The 17,618-nt window shown below is 36.3% G+C and overlaps 2 protein-coding genes across 3 annotated transcripts; one reads left to right on the top strand and one right to left on the bottom strand.

The window, feature by feature from the left end:
* Positions 1 to 5,750, top strand: LOC104605085 (antigenic heat-stable protein). Of its 2 annotated transcripts, XM_010269703.3 has the most exons (4): positions 1 to 237; positions 358 to 533; positions 3,396 to 3,511; positions 5,258 to 5,750. In XM_010269703.3, exons 2-4 carry the CDS (start codon positions 429 to 431, stop codon positions 5,565 to 5,567), a joined length of 531 nt encoding a protein of 176 aa, XP_010268005.1. In that variant the 5' UTR covers positions 1 to 237; positions 358 to 428; the 3' UTR covers positions 5,568 to 5,750. The 2 variants fall into 2 exon arrangements, with proteins under 2 accessions (XP_010268005.1, XP_010268004.1); XM_010269702.3 differs by having other exon boundaries at positions 2 to 533.
* A 2,081-nt stretch (positions 5,751 to 7,831) lies between these two features.
* Positions 7,832 to 17,368, bottom strand: PRL (Minichromosome maintenance (MCM2/3/5) family protein). Its single transcript, XM_010269701.3, has 15 exons — positions 17,213 to 17,368; positions 17,065 to 17,132; positions 16,902 to 16,961; positions 16,581 to 16,804; positions 16,111 to 16,288; positions 15,878 to 16,000; positions 15,623 to 15,712; positions 15,152 to 15,294; positions 14,482 to 14,659; positions 13,538 to 13,729; positions 12,723 to 12,895; positions 12,286 to 12,489; positions 11,454 to 11,619; positions 11,084 to 11,305; positions 7,832 to 8,097 (listed from the first exon to the last, which is right to left on the bottom strand). Exons 1-15 carry the CDS (start codon positions 17,250 to 17,252, stop codon positions 7,993 to 7,995), a joined length of 2,166 nt encoding a protein of 721 aa, XP_010268003.1. The 5' UTR covers positions 17,253 to 17,368; the 3' UTR covers positions 7,832 to 7,992.
* Between the last annotated feature and the right edge of the window lie 250 nt (positions 17,369 to 17,618).

Raw genomic sequence — 17,618 nt, 5'->3', positions numbered from 1 at the left:
GTCCAAAATTTGGGTCGTTCCGCAATCTGGTTATCCGGTTTCCCTTCCCACTACCAGCGACAGCGAAGAACGGTTTGAACTTGAACGTGCTTGCGGTCACAGTAGAAGGAAATCTCTCAACTCTGGAATTAGAACGTCCAAAATTGCCGCTCGTGCACCGCTGCCGAAGTGGAAATCAGGTCGTCCGCCTTCGCCAAGGGAATATACCTTAATAGTTTTCTCGTCTCTCCTAACTTGGTATCTATCGGCATTCGAAACCCTAATTCATCACCGGTGTTCGTATCAAAGATAGATTTTAGGGTTTCTGAAAGGCCTCAATTTGAAGTCCTGTCTGTTATTACGCCAACTTTTCTGCAGGTTAGATGCTAGACGTGATCTATTGAGTTTGTTAGCTTATATTTCAAGTAGAAAAGACGTTGGCAAGTATTATGGGATCTTCTGTGGTGACACCTGAAGATGTTTTGGAGTCGCTAATGAATGATGGTACAATCGACGCTCTCAGGTTGAAAATAATTAATCAGCTCAAAGCTAATGTGAGTGGATTTCTACGATCAATTTCTTCAATATTTTCTAAACTCTATTGATTAAAACCTTTTTGATATCGATATGTTTGCTTGAATTGAATTTATAGTTGGCTAAAAGAAATCTTATGGGCGTGGATGTTGCTTTTAGTAGTTCGTAAGGAGTGGGTATTGAGGATGATATTTTGTTTGCTATCCAGTTACTGGTTTAACATCCTGTATGGGAGATTTAAGTTTGTAATAATAAGCAGTTGTTTTTAATTTATAGAAAATGACACTATAACCATAAATATTCACAGAAAAAAATCATGATCCCTTGTTATGTCGTTGATTGATGAGATATTGTTGTTGGACTTCTTCCTAAACTTCTGACGTGTACCAACTTACAAAAATGCTGCAAGTATGTCGGTTGCATAGCTAGGGATTCATCGAGGTTCTACCTTAGTTTAGAGCTAACCTGGTGGTGTTTGGTTCACTTACCTGAACTAGATTGTTTTAGTTAAGACTGAAATTCTGTTATATTTATTTCAAGCATCTATTTTTCATCTCTAGCATGTTGAAAGGTCAAAGGCCATGTTTGAGAGTATACTATGATTTAAATACACACTTAGAGAAAAATGTAAAGAACCTCCTTTGTTTATAATTTTTGTTTAAAATAACATGTAGACAGAACTTCTGCACTTTGAATACCCTTTTTTGATCAATATTCCCTTTACCAAGCAAGGTAATTAAAATAAGTTGTTGTTAGGTAATCCAAAGGTGAGTAATAATACTGCTGCACGCAGCAGTATCATGCAAGATCTTTTTTTTTTTTTTTTTGATGAATAACGGAAAAGATTCATTTAAGAAGCTGAAAATAGTACAAGAATTCAGTCATCCCAGAGATTGAGACAAGACCCAATAAAAGAAACACAAAGAACGAAAAAACCAGCCCCCAAGCAGCAGTTACAAGTCAAACCCTGTAGTAGGGATAATTACAAGTCAGGAAAGAGTCCCAACTCCCCAGAATAGATTTTCTCTTTCTACCCCTTGTCGGCCAAGCCATCTGCCAACCCATTGAACAGATATAACTCTATTTCTTTTGAGTTCAGAAATCTCTCTCAGAATGTGTCTCTCTGTACTGCCAAGGGCACCTCTCTGCTTGCCTAACGGCCCTAACCCATTTCACCACCACTTCAGAGTCCTTTTCAACAATAATGTTGGTGTAATTATTCCTCTTGACCAACTTTAGGCCCTGTAGGACAGCTAGAACTTCTGCTCTAATTGCATTACCATGACCAGATGGACCAGAAAATAGACCAAGGATGCTTCCGTTGGCATTTCTGAAAATTCTTCCTATGTCAGGAGGTCCAAGGTTGCCTCTACTGCAGCCGTCAAAATTGAGCTTAATTAGCAAGTGTATAGGGGGTTCCTAACTAGGTTGAACAGGCACTCTGGTAATGGAAGAGGTTGCTATCAGCCCTCAATTCCTAATAATATCATCAGTGGTGAAAGATCTAAAAAGACTTAAAAGTTTTCTTCCAGTGTGTCACTCGCACTGTTATGAGGTCAATAATTACTCTTCTGTTTTGACTTTTGAGCCTTCTCTTGAAAAACTCTCCCATTTCTTTCCTCCCAAATCGTCCATTAAATAGCAGCTCTAGAACATCTCCATAGTATCTCTCCTCTCCTTGTAGGTGGATTAAGGAAATTGCTTCTGAAAACTGATGGAAAATCTGTGGGAGGAGTCCACCTGCACGGCTGCACCCAACTAGAGTGGAAAAACACTCCCAAATACCAGCCACAAAAGGGCAAGAGATAAGTAAAAAGAAGTTCCCCATTTGCAATGCAGAAAAGAGAGGCGTGAGGAGATAAGCACCAATTGGGTCTTTTCTTTTGAAGGGTCTAAGAAGTGTTTATTTTTTAGTGAAAAATTTCCTGGCAGAAATGGAACAGGTCCACTTGGACCACCCCACACCTCTTTCATTGGAAAAGTAGGGGCAGTGGGCAGGGTCACGAGAGGAAAGAGACTCAAAGAAGGAAGAACAAGAAAAGAGACCAGAAGAACAAGGGGACCAAACTCTGGCATCAAGATTTGGAAGATCCAAGAAAACACCCTCCAAAAAGTCTAATAACTCCATGCACAAGGGAATTTCTACTTCCCTCAAGTTACATCTAGACACAAAAGGCCACGAAAGCCCACTAGAGGAAAATGGCACAAATTGAGAGATATGTTTGTTTTTAAAAGAAGAAAGCCAATACAATAAGGGGAAATTTTCTTTTAAAGGAGCATTACCCCACCACAGATCTTCCCAAAATCTAATTTTGTCCCCAGAAAAGAGTTCATACCTGATAAAAGTCAAGAAGCAAGGCAGCAGACCTGAAATTGGTTTCCAAGGTGTAAAGGTAGCCCTTCCATTCAAACCAGAATCCTAGCCATTTTCCTTTAAACCATGAATACTCTGAATTACTTGTTTCCACAAACGATTCAGTTCCAGGGGAAACCACCCCAACCATTTACCTAACAAATCCTTGTTCTTTATTGTAAGTTTCCTAGCCCTAGACCCCCTTCCTTTCTGCACTTGCAAAGAATGCCCCAATTCACTAAATATCATGCAAGATCATTTACTGAAAACGTTTTCATTTGCCAAGAATAAATTATGGCATTTGATTTGTTGTGTAACTGATGTTATCCTATGTTAAAGGCAATGTTGATGCTACTTCTCAAAGTTTCATTATCCAAAGGAGCTTAATATGTGGATCCTGAGTTTCAAATCTTAGTCAATAGAAAGATGGATGAACTAACATGATGAAGATTGACAATGCTATTCTGCACAAAGGATTTGTTGCCGCTGAGAATATAGCTTTAACAAGCTTACTGATTCTGTGTTACAGGAGGAGCTAAAGAATAACACAATTACAATGGTGGAACAGAGTAAGGTTCTCAACACTCCTGGTGCAGAGAAACAGACGAAGAGGGAGCTATTTGATGCACTCCGACGTGAACTTGAGTAAGTATTTCACCCCCTTTTTTTCTTTGTTTTTTTTTCAAGATAGAAGTTGATTTTTTTATCAAAATATAGGCAAAATATAAATGCAATATGGCATTATCATGACTATATATAGAGATGGCATGGGCATTGGGGGTGAGTGGTCTGATCCATCATGCAATACGTGCACCTAGGATACAGCTTCAATCAGAATTTGCCTGTTGCAACTTTTCTATTCAGCCATCATATTTTTTTATGGTTTCCATGGAAATGGAAGTGGGTCCAGAAATTTCCAAATAATCTTTTAGAGTGCAATCGGGTTGGGTTTTGACATCATGATTCCTAAATGGGTCCATCAAGTAGTGGACATTAGCTTCACCATGTGGGGTGGAAATAGTTTTAACATTAGATATGAGAAATCTCTTTGATTGTTGCTACTTGTTACTGATAAAAATGACAAAAATCTATAAAAAAAGATATAAATATATATTTATAGATTGATTGCTCCATTATCTTCTTTTTGAGTTTTGACTAAACTAGGGGCTTTATTGTGGTGCCATTGAAATAGTTAAGATAATGAGTATTTATATGGAATGGGTTTCTTGCTCTTTATTGTACTAGTTTTGTTGCGCAGGCAATTGATGTCTGTGCCCTTGAAACTTTTACTTTTTTCATTTATGTGGATTCCACCAAAAGGACATAATTATATATATATCGATTCCTGAACCGAACTTCTCCTTTGCTAATTATAACTAGCCGATCTATGTAAAAGCTGAAAGTATCATCTAATATAATCAAGGATTAAAGTATTAGTATTGGGTATTGTATTGGAGAATTCAAATACAACGGATACGGATATGCTTTGGAAACACATGGATATGAATGAAAAATATGAAAACAGATGGATATGTTAGGGAAATACATACAAATTCCACAAATACATTAATAACACTAAATTTAAGACCAAAATAGTCACAAATAATATATAAATACATAGAAATGTATATTTTAATGGTGTATATGAAAAAATGTATTACAATTAATATATCGGGATGCCTGATATCATATAATTTTATTTATAATGCATCAATCAAGAGTCTAAGACACTAAACACATGTGCATATTATATTCTAATTATTATATCACTTATTTTTTTATTTTACTGTTTTAATTTTTAACATTAACAAAAAATCAACTAAATATTAAATTCTCAAGTGCAAATTAAAATACCAATTAATAATTCACAAAAATATAATATTAACTTAAAGTATATAAAATTTGTAAGATACATATCCTATACAAATTCATAATTTTTAATTACTAAAATAATTATTCCATTGTTAACATTTTTAATAAAATTTATTTTGTTCTATTTAATAACACAAGATAAAGTCTGGCTTGATGGTTTAGAGTGTGGCAAAAGATAGCGCGTCCAAATGACCTAGGTTCAAATCAGCATAGCTGCATTTTTTATGAAGTATAAAGAGACATGTCGTTTCGCGCGTATCGTCTCGTACTGGTGCGTATCGGCCGATACATTATGATACATGCCGATATGGATTTGTATTGGTGCAATACAAGCGACTTACGGGATACGCTTCTATTCGTTTCGTATCCTGTACTGTTGTCAACCGATACTCGGGCATATCGTGTCAATATTTAAGTCCTTGAATATAATGGAACCACAGTTTTCTTGTTACTTTTTAGATCTAGGATTGTTCCATCCAACATTTTCTTTTATTTCAATCATTTTGGTTTTTGGTGCAGAGGTCCGGTGCTTGAGAAAGCCTCTAAATCAGTTTGGGAGCTGATTCTGGATAATGATGGACTAGGGAAGGAAATTAGTGAAACAGTTGAAAGAGTTTTTTGCCGATTAAGTGGCAGGGAACCTCCGTTATTTCCTCCCAACAGTGAAACCCAGACAGAGAAAGAGAAAGAGAAAGAAAATTCAGATTTGTCATCAAAGAAAAGGAGCTTTGCTGAGATGCAGGGAGGATCAAATGAAGTTGTGGAAGCATCCAACAATCCGGTATCAAAGCTCTCTGTTGCAGTGCTGCCTTCTGATGCAAAGACATGATTCTTCTGAGAAGCTCGACTATCACTATCTAGTTTTTATTTCCAGAAGTAGCCAAGTTCGACTATCTAGTTTTTGTTTCCAGAAATAACCAAGTTCAGGGCCTTAAAGTAGATATGTAAAATTGAATGCTGAAGTTTGAATCGTCAAAATCCAATTTAATTAATGTTAATGGATATTTAAATATCCTATGCTGTTGCCTGTTGCATCCCTTATATGGTTGAAGTTGTGGGATCTTGTCTGTATCAAAAGAAAAGTTATAGTTGGATGAGTAGAAGTAATATATACTCTAATTCTTTAATATGTACTCTAATTCTTTAACCAACTTGGTAAGAATGAGCAAGAATGAATAACATTAGAGTGTTTAGTTTAAAAATTCTTGTCATGGCCACATTTATTTTAGAAAGAAAAATCAGCCCACAACACAAAAATTGAGGTAGACTATAGCACAAAAAATAATCAAGCCCCATCTTACTCATTTTCATTCTGAGTAAACTCTGCCTATAAAACTGTTGCCATAGATGTTTACTAGCGGACTACCGTAGTACTTTTATGAAAGCACTTTTGCAAAAGTACTTTTACATGAAAGTACTTTTATAAAAGTATTTTTACAAGAAAGCATATTTATGAAAGTACATTAATAAAAGCACTTTTCTACGAAAGAACTTTCGCAAAAGTACTTTTATGAAAGTATTTTTGTAAAAGCATTTTTGTGAAAGTATTTTAATAAAAGCACTTTTATGAAAGAACTTTTACGAAAGTACTTTTATAAAAGTATTTTTATCAAAGTACTTTTATAAAAGTATTTTTACGAAATTACTTTTACAAAAGTACTTTTAAGGAAGTATTTTTATAAAAGTACTTTTACGAAATAACTCTTACAAAACTTACTTTTACAAAAAAACTTTTACAAAAGTACTTTTATAAAAAACACTTACAAAAGTACTTTTATAAAAGTATTTTTACAAAAGCACTTTTATGAAAGTATTTTTACAAAAGCACTTTTATGAAAGTATTTTTATGAAATCACAAAAGCACTTTTACAAAAGTACTTTTACATAGGACACTTGTCGGTCTAAAAAGAATTCATTTTAGAATTTCAGCAATATTTTTATCCATTCTAAAAGGGCGTTTGGTTCATAGCAATATTCTCTTCCTGCCTATTTTTATCCATTCTTGTTCATTTTAGAATTTCAGCTTGAATAAGAATGAGAAAGAATGAAAATTAAACCAAACATAGCCTAAAGAGCTATTCTAGTGGTACACCATACCATTTGAAAGATCATTCTAAGGTCTGCTATTAGACCCATTATTTTGTATTCTATCCCATGTAAAGACTTGTGAATTGTGATCATTAATATAATGGATGCACTAGTACCTTCTAATGGATGAAACTGAACAGAGCAAAATGATGGAACGGAATTGTAGATTCCTATGGTCTTTTTTATTTTTGGTAATAAGCCTTTATTGAATAAACTACTTGTGCCTAACCATCACCAATCCAACAGGCAAAAAGACAATAAAGAAGATATCTTAAACGTTTGCATCGTTTGGTTCATGGGGGATATTTGATGGATGCCGTGCTCTCAGGTGTTCAAATTGTTTCGTTTTCAGGAAATCCCGTCTCTGAATGAATGGCTGTCCTACAATTATACGAGCTCCAGCAAAAACATTCCTGACCATAAAAAGTATTACAGCATTTTAAATTTCATTGTATTTCGAATTATCGATTGACGGTTGTCCATTTGGCAGAGTATGCAATGATGAATTTTTTTTTGGTATTTGGTGATAAACCCGAATCCCCTACAGCTACAGGGGGCCGTTTTTAGTTGCGCACCACCACTTACAACCCCCCTCCCCAAATTTGGTGGCTAAGGGAATTCATGGGTAGAAAGTGAATTTTAAATTCTACTTGGAGTAGAATATCTCTGGAACTAAACTGGTGTCCCCGAGTACAAGTTTGAAATCCACTGAAAGCCAGGGCTAATCTCCCCGAGTGGTTTTCTAACCGCATCCGTGTTACTGCTCTAGATGCTCCAAAACAGTGCAACCTTTTCAGTAAGCATTCGGTCCAGATCAAGTTCGATAGTAGATTGACCCTGGATAACCCTCTGTTTTACGAAGAAATGAATGAAAACATATAATTTAGTCCAATGACCTATATAGAAGTGATAACTTCAAACCAGCTACTGTTTGTAAATGTAATGGATGACAATCACACCAAATATATGCCGCCATTGCACATAACAGGAACTAACATGTTACAATACCAAAGAATTTCACAAAAATGAAATTTTAACTAGAAAATTATATAAGGTGTATTACAACACTAACACATTGGAGAATGGAGATGACTAAAGCTTCTCCCTGATTAATGATCCTCTCCAGAAAGATTGCTAATGTTGGACAATCTACAAGGGATAAAACATCAGGAATCAATGAAGCGGATGTCAAAAGTGTTCGGATGGATCTGCCACACATTTAGGGCTGCATATTCCTCTAAGCACTCCTTCAATTGAGCTTCACTGTATCCCTGTTACAAACAAAGAATATTCCAATAACGTGCAAGTTCTGAATGAGAGAGATGAATAAACTTAAGCCATTGTTGTGGAAGGAATTAATTATACACTACAGTAAAAAATATAAAATAAATATAAAAACAACCAAGCACGATAATGAATTTACAGAATTGACACTTGACACAACCGCAAGGACATCCAAGAGGCAATTATCTGCTCTCAGCTCAGGAAGGTAAAATACTTCAATAGCTGGACTACCTTAAAGACCAACTTCTGTACTCGGGATGGAGATTACTCCATGCTTGTGCTACACTACTACTGAACATCAACAGAAACCATTCCAATCGTCAATGGCATATTATTAAAACCCATTGTTTAAAAACTAGGTGATCCAGATGAAGGATCAAGCAATCTGGATTGACATGCCAGGTAGAATTGGCTCTTAACCAGGTGTTATTCCTGTGACCCCGTCAGAAATAGACTAAGCTTCCTGGTCTTAGGATCACCAAACTCAGGTGATTAGATAGATGGATCATGTGATTTGGAATGCACAAATAAGTAGAACAAAAAACAAGAAATAGACAAACAAGAGGCAGTTTGTAGGAAGGAAGGTGAAAAGAAGAAATAATGCACCTTTAAAAGTAAATAGAGAACTCTATCAGTAACATTGAGTGTCACTAACACCTTATCAGATCACAACTCCCTCAAAACATTTCAGGAAAATAACCATATCAAATGACACCAAACTCATGCAAAATAGCCAAGTTTTGGCCAATGAAAAATAGGATGAAAGAAAAATAATGATTTCATCTCGACATTTCAAAACTTCAAAAACTTTCTTATAAGAATCTGTAAACTGATTTAACCTTTTAAAACAATTCACCATACTTTTAACTTTTAAGACACTAAATAGAAAATAAATTTAAAATACTCAAAAATACTAAAAGCAATTGCCATTGGATGAAAAACTCGGAGAAAATCAATTTCTTTCTCCATGGAATCCTTTCTTACTTCCATGCCAGCACCACAGTTGGAGAGGAGATTGAAACCATAATTAACAGTTAGAGAGGAGAAACTAGAACCCTCACTCTTTGTTTATTTTTTCACTAAGCTTCAAGAATGCAGCCTGAATCCCCTAATAGCTAGAAATCTCAACCTTGAGATTGTCAATAATAGCCTCAGAAATAAGTAGGTATCAAGCTACAGGTATAAATTCACATTTCATTGATCTTTTTCTGTGTATATTTCATTCCCACTTATTGTTTTCGGGAAATCTGATTGTTGTCTTTGCAAGAGAGGCTTCAGTAAACCATCCTTATTCTTCCTGTTTTTTATAATCAAACTAGAGGGGTTCTGTCAGTTCAGAAGTAGGGGCTCTACCATGCCATATTTTCTGAATCTTTTTACGTTTCTGTTATTTGTATACATAGAATCATATTTTCATACAATAGTTGTATTTCTTCAGACTCAGTCAGGTTGGCAAAAATTCAGCAGAAACCCAAGCCAGATTACTGGGTAGATTGATCAAGTTTCCCAGTTTTTCTAAAGACATTAAATTCAATTAGCAGTACTGCACCCCTAGAAACTCTTATTAGGTTGCTAACTTTGTACTTTTTTATCAGTTGACTGTGTACTTAGACAAATTCCAGGCAACATGGTCAACTTTTTTTATGAGTAATCTCCAGGCAACACTGTCAATTGATGACAAGGTTAGATCTTCATGATGGGTTACACTAAAATAACCTCCTGATACAATGCCTTCTGTATTTCTTGTAGGCTACTCGACAAAAAAGGAAACCTTCCTCCAGTACTGGTTTTACTTTATGATGCCAAAGATTATATAGGTTGATGTGGTAGCAAGTACTGTGGGTGCATACAACATTCAAACCAGCTAGTTAAACCAAATAATCATAACTTGTTTCTTTATTTGTAGTTAAGGTGGTGAGGCACTTCCTAGGAGTTCGGATCTCCTACCCACACCTACTCACACCTCATTACAGCTGTACATTGAGAACGAACATCTCCATGTTTACATGTTATCATTCATGGAGAGGTGTTCCTAATGTACAACTGTAGTATCATGTGGGTAGGAGTGGCTAGGATTCTTGTGGGCAGGATATCTGAATTGACTTCCTAGGTGTTTTAGTCTGGAAAAGTTGACACCTAGATGGTAAAACAAACCTAATCACATTGTTACGATTAACTAAAAAATTAACCACTAATCATCATCATCTAAGCCTTGTCCCAAGTCCCAACTATATGGGGCCAACTAAATTAACCACTGATTATAATGCACCTAAATTTCTAAAAAAAAAACAAGACAAGATTGTTAAATTGCCCTGATTCAAATATAGAACAAAGGGATTAAGAGTCATAAATTTTAGGTCCATAGGCACATATGACCTAACAATAGTTAGATGAGCCCATTTGTTGCATCACCAAAATGTGGGCACAGTAATTTATGTGCCATCAACAAGATGTTTATATCTTACACATCTGGATTGGATCTACCCATATTTGAATCTGATCCTATTAATATTAGGATTTGAATAAAACTTTCTATGTTGGATTTGATTGGACTTGGATAATCATATATCATTAATGAATTAAGCTAAAAAATAATCAAATTGTTATATTCATTAAAATGAATTAAAAATAACTTCCACGAGACTAACTTTGAACCTTTGATGAAAATGTGATTTGGACCAACATTATTAATGAACATGTGTAAATTTTATATAAACATATGAACATACCAATATTATCAGACACAGGTCTTACTAGGATCAGATTGGGGTAGATCCATATCCAATCATTTATAAACAGATCTAGTTTTTGAGATCTAAATCTGGTTTAATTAGGTTAGATTTTGAACTCAGACCTGGATAATTGACTGCCATTGACAGCCCTACCTCCAAATTGCATATTAGATACCTCTGACACATTACTGAACTGTTCTTTATTAACTAAGCAGTCTTGATTTTTACAATGCTAACTAACCTTTCTTGAGATCCAGTTTAGTGCATGAGCATAGCTCACATCCATCCTGTTTGTCCTTGCAGCTTCATCTCGCAGTATGGAATAGATGTCAGAGATGGCATCAAGACCAGATCTCTGACGCTCTTCTGAATAAAGTGAGAACTTTGACATCTGCATTAACCTCAGTGCCTCGTCCACATCACTCTGAGCCACAGTTTCTGAAAAGCGGAGCCTTGCCAGTGCCTGGAAAAAGAAAAAATTAATATTCCACCATTAGCAAGCTAATGACAAATGATAAAAGAAAGTTACTGTGCCCAGCAGTCTACCCTAACATGTGAACAGAACCATATTAAATTTAAGGAGAAATGGACAAGCAAAGACCAACACTCACAGCGGATATCCGGAGAATACTGAGTAGGGTCCGCACAGTAGTGTATGAATGGGGACTATTTGATTTAGCTTCCTCCTGCCGGATGCTGGAGTAAGCACTTGCTATATACTCCTCCAGCTCTTTGGGAACATGGGGGGTCATTTTCCTTGCAGATGAAATATATGCACTGAAAACCAACAGAAAACACAAATTTTGAATGCAATCAGGGAATTCACACATTCTAAAAAGAAAAGAGGAAATCTAATGTTCTAGAAGATCCAGATAAAGAGGAAATCCATTTTGTAGGGACTGACATGTAATTTTTGGAGAGTAAAGCTAAAATCTCAGCCAGGTATATCTTTTTGGATTTCACATCAATGTTCTTTCCAGAGGCTGGAAAAAGATAACTAAATTCAGCCAAATCCATTATCTTTTATGGGATTTACATTAGAGTTCTTACTAAAAATCAGATAAAAATGGGAAATAAGCTTCTGACACATCAAATCTTTCTAGTTTTCACATTAAGATTCGTTTTACAAGAATGTTAATGCCTTTCAATTGGAGAACCTAAGTCAACTATGAGATACAAAGGTATCGTTTTCTTTCAATATATAGCAGTGCGCAAAGTGACGGAGCCCAAGAACTCTCTAATCTGGTAACAACAAAATCCATGCTCACATAAAAATAAACCATAAAATGTTAACAAAATGGCAGGGGATCTCTCAGATACAACCTACTCATAAAGTTAAACAATTCACTTCAAATTTGTAAATTATCATTTTCTTTACAGAAGTGGATAATGATATCAAAGATATATATTACAGACAGTTGTATGAACTAGAATGGACTTTACCGAAGAACGGATGGCTCAAGTGGAGTGAACCCAAGTGCAGGAGATTCTTTGTTCTGATGAACATAGACAACATGCCTAGCCATTTCAAGGTCACTGTCCATATCGGCCCTATCTAGTATCAACCAAAGAAGATCAAAACGTGATAGAAGTGCTGGAGGCAGATTGATATTTTCGGCGGGAGTTCTGCGTAGGTCATATCTTCCCCTTCAACCAAATAAGGAAAAATTTTTAACCTCAATGTGGATAACTTTCAAAAAGACACTTATCTATGAACTAATTGATTTGAATCCATGAGAATGCAAAAATATTGTTTTACGCTTTAGTGAAGAGAATGTTACCAGCTTGATTTCCATTATGTTTAAACAGAAGAGAGAATTGATTTTTCTCAAAACTAGTTTATGACTTTGACTGCTTAAAATAAAAGAATAGATTCACACCATGCAGGATTTGCAGCAGCAAGAACAGCAGTTCTGGCATTTAAGGAAGTGGTGATTCCAGCCTTGGCAATACTGACAGTCTGCTGCTCCATCACCTCATGTATCGCTGTTCGATCAGATTCCTCCATTTTATCAAACTCATCTATAGCACATATACCCATATCAGCAAGCACCTGCAGCACAACAATTTGCTTTCACAAAACTGATAAACTAAATAAAGAAATCATAATAATCATCAAACCCTTATCCCAACTATATGGGGTTGACTACATAAATCCTGTTTCTCCATTCCATTCTGTTTAATGCCATATCCAATGTTCAATTATGAGTGCTTTACCTATTGGAGCTACTCCTAGGTTCCCACTCATCCATCTCAATATATGCATTTCTGCCACACTCATTTTTTGGATATGTTGTTTCCCAACGCTCTGTTGCACACAGCATAGTTGGGCTTACAACTGTTGTATAGAATTTTCCTCACATGTTTTTCCAATTTTCAACTAAACTGAAGAAAGCCTTATCAAAACTATATTTATACATTTGAAATGAGAAAATTATCATTCATGCTAGCTAGCTAGTTCATAATAATTGCAACAGGGACAAGCATGCCAGTGCACCTTGCAATATGACATGTAGCATAAGCATAATATTTGGATAGTGGACCAATAAGCATGTGTTACACATCATGTTGCATTTGCATGCAAAATACAAGGTAGCATAAAACAGAATACATAAATTTTCATAAAACCATATATACCAAACAGATATGTTTGAATGCGAGGAAAGAAAAAATAGAAACTTGTTAAGAGTCTCACCAAGGCTCCCCCTTCAAGAACCATCTCATTAGTTACTGGATCTTTCTGAACTGCAGCCGTCAGACCAACCCCACTGCTTCCTCTTCCCGTAGTGTACACTCCTCTTGGTGCCACATTAATTATGTGCTTAAGGAGCTGACTTTTTGCAACTCCAGGATCTCCCATCAAACAAATGTGCAGGTCTCCTCTAATCTGCAATTCCAAATAAACACGTTCAGAAAGCCATCATACATTGTAGTGAAAATATTAATGAAAATTACTTGGAGATTGTTTTCCTAGAATTTAATGATGAATGTAGGCATGATAAGCCAAATGACAAGAGAAAAATGAGACAAAGAGGAGGCTACATTGTATCTTGTTACTAAGTGGAATGTGGAAATATAACTTGTGGCTGACCTAAAATGGTTACAAGCTTGATTTGTGATATTTATCTGACAAAACCAAGATTTTAACACAAATATTTGGTGGCCTTCCATTTTTTGTGTGTAACCACAGTTTACTTGGATAAGAAAAATAATCCATAAACTCTAAAGGTAAAATATATGGAGGCTACATTGTATCCTGATAAGCCAAATAACGAGTAAGAGAAAAATGAGATGAAGAGGAGGCTATATTGTATCCTGTTACTAAGTAGAAATATAACCTGTGGCTGACCTAAAATGGTTAAGACAAGCTTGATTTGTGACATCTATCTGACAAAACCAAGATTTTGATACAAATATTTGGTGGTCTTCCATTTTTTATGTGTGCTAAGCATAAGAAAGATCAACCACAGTTTACTTAGATAAGAAAAACAATCTATAAACGCTATAGGTAAAACATATGGGATTTTCATAATTAAGTGAACTTCTTTCTCATAATAAACATAGTTTAGTCATCAAAGAAAATCCCATCCCCATCAAACTGATAATAATGGGAGCATAATATGCATTTGATGGATTTACCTTCATCCCATCTTTCAATTTCCGATGAGGAGCTCCAACAAGGAGAAGAAGTAGAGCTTTCTTAACATCTTCATGGCCAAAAATCTCAGGTGCTAATGACCGTGCCAACTTATTGTAAATATCACCATCTTCAGATAGGCGTGCAATCTGCTCTTCCTCATCTCCTCTAAGTTCATACCTGTGGTTAATAAAAGTGACTAATTATATTAACCAAGGAACTTCAATTAAGAGATGCAAGGTTCATATATTATGTGCCTTGAGGCCTTTGATTTATCAATTCTTGGGGTGGGTAACCAAATTCAATATGTTTCTCCATTCAGTTTCTTTTGCATGTTTTAAAATGCTTAAGTTAGTATTGTTCAACTCCATTGTTAAGTTTTTGGTTCAGAGAATTTATAAAATCAATCTCTGCAGGGGTGACACACACAAACACATGTAGAAGGATCTTGCCCTATCAACATATTCAAATGATGTTCACTTTCAACCCTCAAACAAGATTTTAATCTACCATTTTAGATTTTCTTGTTTGAACTACTTAATCATTCAAATTAATCCAAAGTTCAAAGAAAGAAACTTAATCCCCAGTAAGTAAAATTTTCTTGAAGCCAAACCTTTTTTCTCAAGGTTCACAGCATGAAGAAGACAGGGAAGGAGGAGAAACAAAACTTACTCCTCATATTTTTTCTTGAAATGTGTCACTGACATGGCCTCCAAGTATGTGTCTGCAACCAACCCTGCCCGCATTGCTCTGAAACCTGTGTAAGGAATAGGAAGAAAAATCCCTGACATCTCAACGACATCACCTGGAGCTACCTGATCAATGCATAAAAAAGAAAAAAAAATGAATAAATGGTAGGAGTGTAATCAAGTGCACCACCAAAAAGAACATATTAAAAGAACTTCAAACCTACCAAGTTGACTTTGGAGAAATGGAAAAGGAAAGGTGTAATTAATAAGAAAAGTGAGACAACACCATTCCTTATCTACTGCTTATTAAGATGCTCATCGGTAATCTATACTTGTAGCTGTAACTGGAGGATAACGTTTTAATGGCTGATGTTATGCACTTTGCGAGAAAATTAGGTAATTAACATGAAATGGGTATATGTGCACTACTATACAATCTGTAATACCAGCATACCTTCCGAGTGAGTTCCCCACGTAGATGAACAGTCATTGTCCTTGGAATGTGACCTTTCGGAACATGTTCTGCTAGTTCTTGGATTTTTGCCTGCATCCACCCACCACAACCATATATCACATAAAAATTAAAGGAAACAAATTATGGTTTTTTTTTGCTTGTTGAGAAACCTTTTCTCTCATACAACTTTGAAAAAGAAACTAAACTTTTACATAAATTATAAAGCTTTTATATTGGAGGACAGAGAAGAAGCACCTCTTGAAACCTCAAAAACTTCGAAGCTCTGAGCTGAAGGATGAGGTTTCCTTTTGTGTTGTTTATTTTACAGCGGCTGGATGGGCACTCAAACAGGGGCATGAAGACTCGAGCGGTTACTTCCTGCAGTTATTAAATGAAAATGAGAAAAAAATAAGTTTTGTTTGGTTGTAAGTATGTGCAATGTGAAAGGGGAAAAAACAACAAAATAATGGGAACCCGAATGTAATTACCTGGTAAATTTCGAAACCACACTCTTCACATGTATACACAGCCACCTGCATCAATGGCTTAACGTCTGAGCATCGTGTAACAATGCCAGAGATCCTGACAAGCTGGCCAATGTACGAGGCTTTAACTTCTCTTATAGTAAATGGTCTCTCTTTAGAAGAAGCTTTTATATAGACTTCACTGCATTCCAGAACAAACCACGTTAGCGAAGAATACATTTCAAATTATCACGCTAATGTTCCCATTGAGCTCCCAAGTGAACATTATGGCACATTCTTATTCTACTTTTGTCATCGTTAACACGTTGATACCAAGGTGTATGGTCCAGAAAAAACCCTAATATGAGACTACACATCTTTCTGAAATTACAACAACCTGTCATCCAGGTACTTGAAAGAGTAATGATAATCCGAAGTAGGAAAAGTAAGCTGCCCTAGAAACAAGATCACAAAGGGATCCCTCCAAGACTTACTAGAAACGCTTAATCTCTGGGGGCATCCTCTGGCGCGGATCTGAACCATCGGCATTCTCCGTTCCTTCCTCCGATCGCTGGGTCATCAAAATGTCATGATCATCATCCGGGAAAGCCTCCGTGGGCTCTGGCATGAGATCATCGATGGCATCAGCAAAAATACCAAGATATCGACGGGTATTTTCAGTTACCCGTCTAAGAAATTCCTCGTCCAGGTCCTTATACTGGAGGGTCAACAATTTATAATTGCATTAGGATTTTGTTACAGGATCTCTGAATATAGGACAGAAGAGTAAAAGGAAAGGAGAAGAAGAGAGTTACATTGAAGAGATCCTCGAGATCGATTTGGATAGCTCGAATCTTACGGTTAGCGACTTCTTGCTGCAACCAACAGAAGAAATGGGGATTGCTTTAGAATAGTTGAAATTTTGAGGTGAGATGGAATCATATACCAAAAGAATTGTATGAGAAAAAGAAGACTTACGAGTATGTTGAGATACTTGGGTTCGCCATTTGCATCAGCGAAGTTGGTCAAAAAATCCTTTGCGAGGACTGCAAGAGATAGATGGATTGAAAGAGCGCTAAACGTAACGAGAGACAAAACGGCGGAGATGATGAGATCGACGGCTTACCTCTGTCGGCATCGAAGTCGAGGTCCTTCGTGTTCATCATGGTTGTTCCCGTCAGAGAACGCGAAGTGGGGGTGAGGAAGATTTTCAGCAAAAATGGAGAGTTGCTGCGGGTTGACACTCAGACACTGATGTTAGTGAGGTTTTGGCGGGAAAACGTTGATGGATCGTATCTGTTTTGGCGGGAAAGGGGATAACTGGAGCTGGGCCCGTTCGGGAGGGCTGAAGCTTTGACTCTTGAGAAGCCACTGAAAGCAGCTTCAGCGGAAAGCCCTGTTTCTGGCAGACTGTTAGGATGGGAATGTAGGACCCACTTCATAAAGCCAGGAGCCGCTATCTGAAAGCCCTCCCAAACACGGGCACTCACTGACGGGAAAGCGTTAACGGAATAGTTAGGGCCGAATCGGAT

This window comes from Nelumbo nucifera, chromosome 4, assembly GCF_055504915.1.
Source record: "Nelumbo nucifera cultivar China Antique chromosome 4, China Antique-T2T, whole genome shotgun sequence".
Classification (NCBI taxonomy): domain Eukaryota; kingdom Viridiplantae; phylum Streptophyta; class Magnoliopsida; order Proteales; family Nelumbonaceae; genus Nelumbo; species Nelumbo nucifera.
The sequence above is the reverse complement of the archived record's forward strand: the minus strand, read 5'-3'. Positions and strand labels throughout refer to the sequence as shown.

What these genes read in the sequence shown, in the direction of transcription:
- LOC104605085 (XM_010269703.3), top strand. Translation starts at nt 429, where the DNA reads ATGGGATCTTCTGTGGTGACACCTGAAGATGTTTTGGAGTCGCTAATG. An exon ending in TTAATCAGCTCAAAGCTAAT is followed by an intron (nt 534 to 3,395) that starts GTGAGTGGATTT and finishes TCTGTGTTACAG; the next exon opens with GAGGAGCTAAAGAATAACAC. An exon ending in GCACTCCGACGTGAACTTGA is followed by an intron (nt 3,512 to 5,257) that starts GTAAGTATTTCA and finishes TTTTTGGTGCAG; the next exon opens with AGGTCCGGTGCTTGAGAAAG.
- PRL (XM_010269701.3), bottom strand. Translation starts at nt 17,252, where the DNA reads ATGATGAACACGAAGGACCTCGACTTCGATGCCGACAGAG. An exon ending in CTTGAGCCATCCGTTCTTCG is followed by an intron (nt 11,620 to 12,285) that starts GTAAAGTCCATT and finishes GTTGGTTTTCAG; the next exon opens with TGCATATATTTCATCTGCAA. An exon ending in GTATTCTCCGGATATCCGCT is followed by an intron (nt 11,306 to 11,453) that starts GTGAGTGTTGGT and finishes TTCTTTTTCCAG; the next exon opens with GCACTGGCAAGGCTCCGCTT.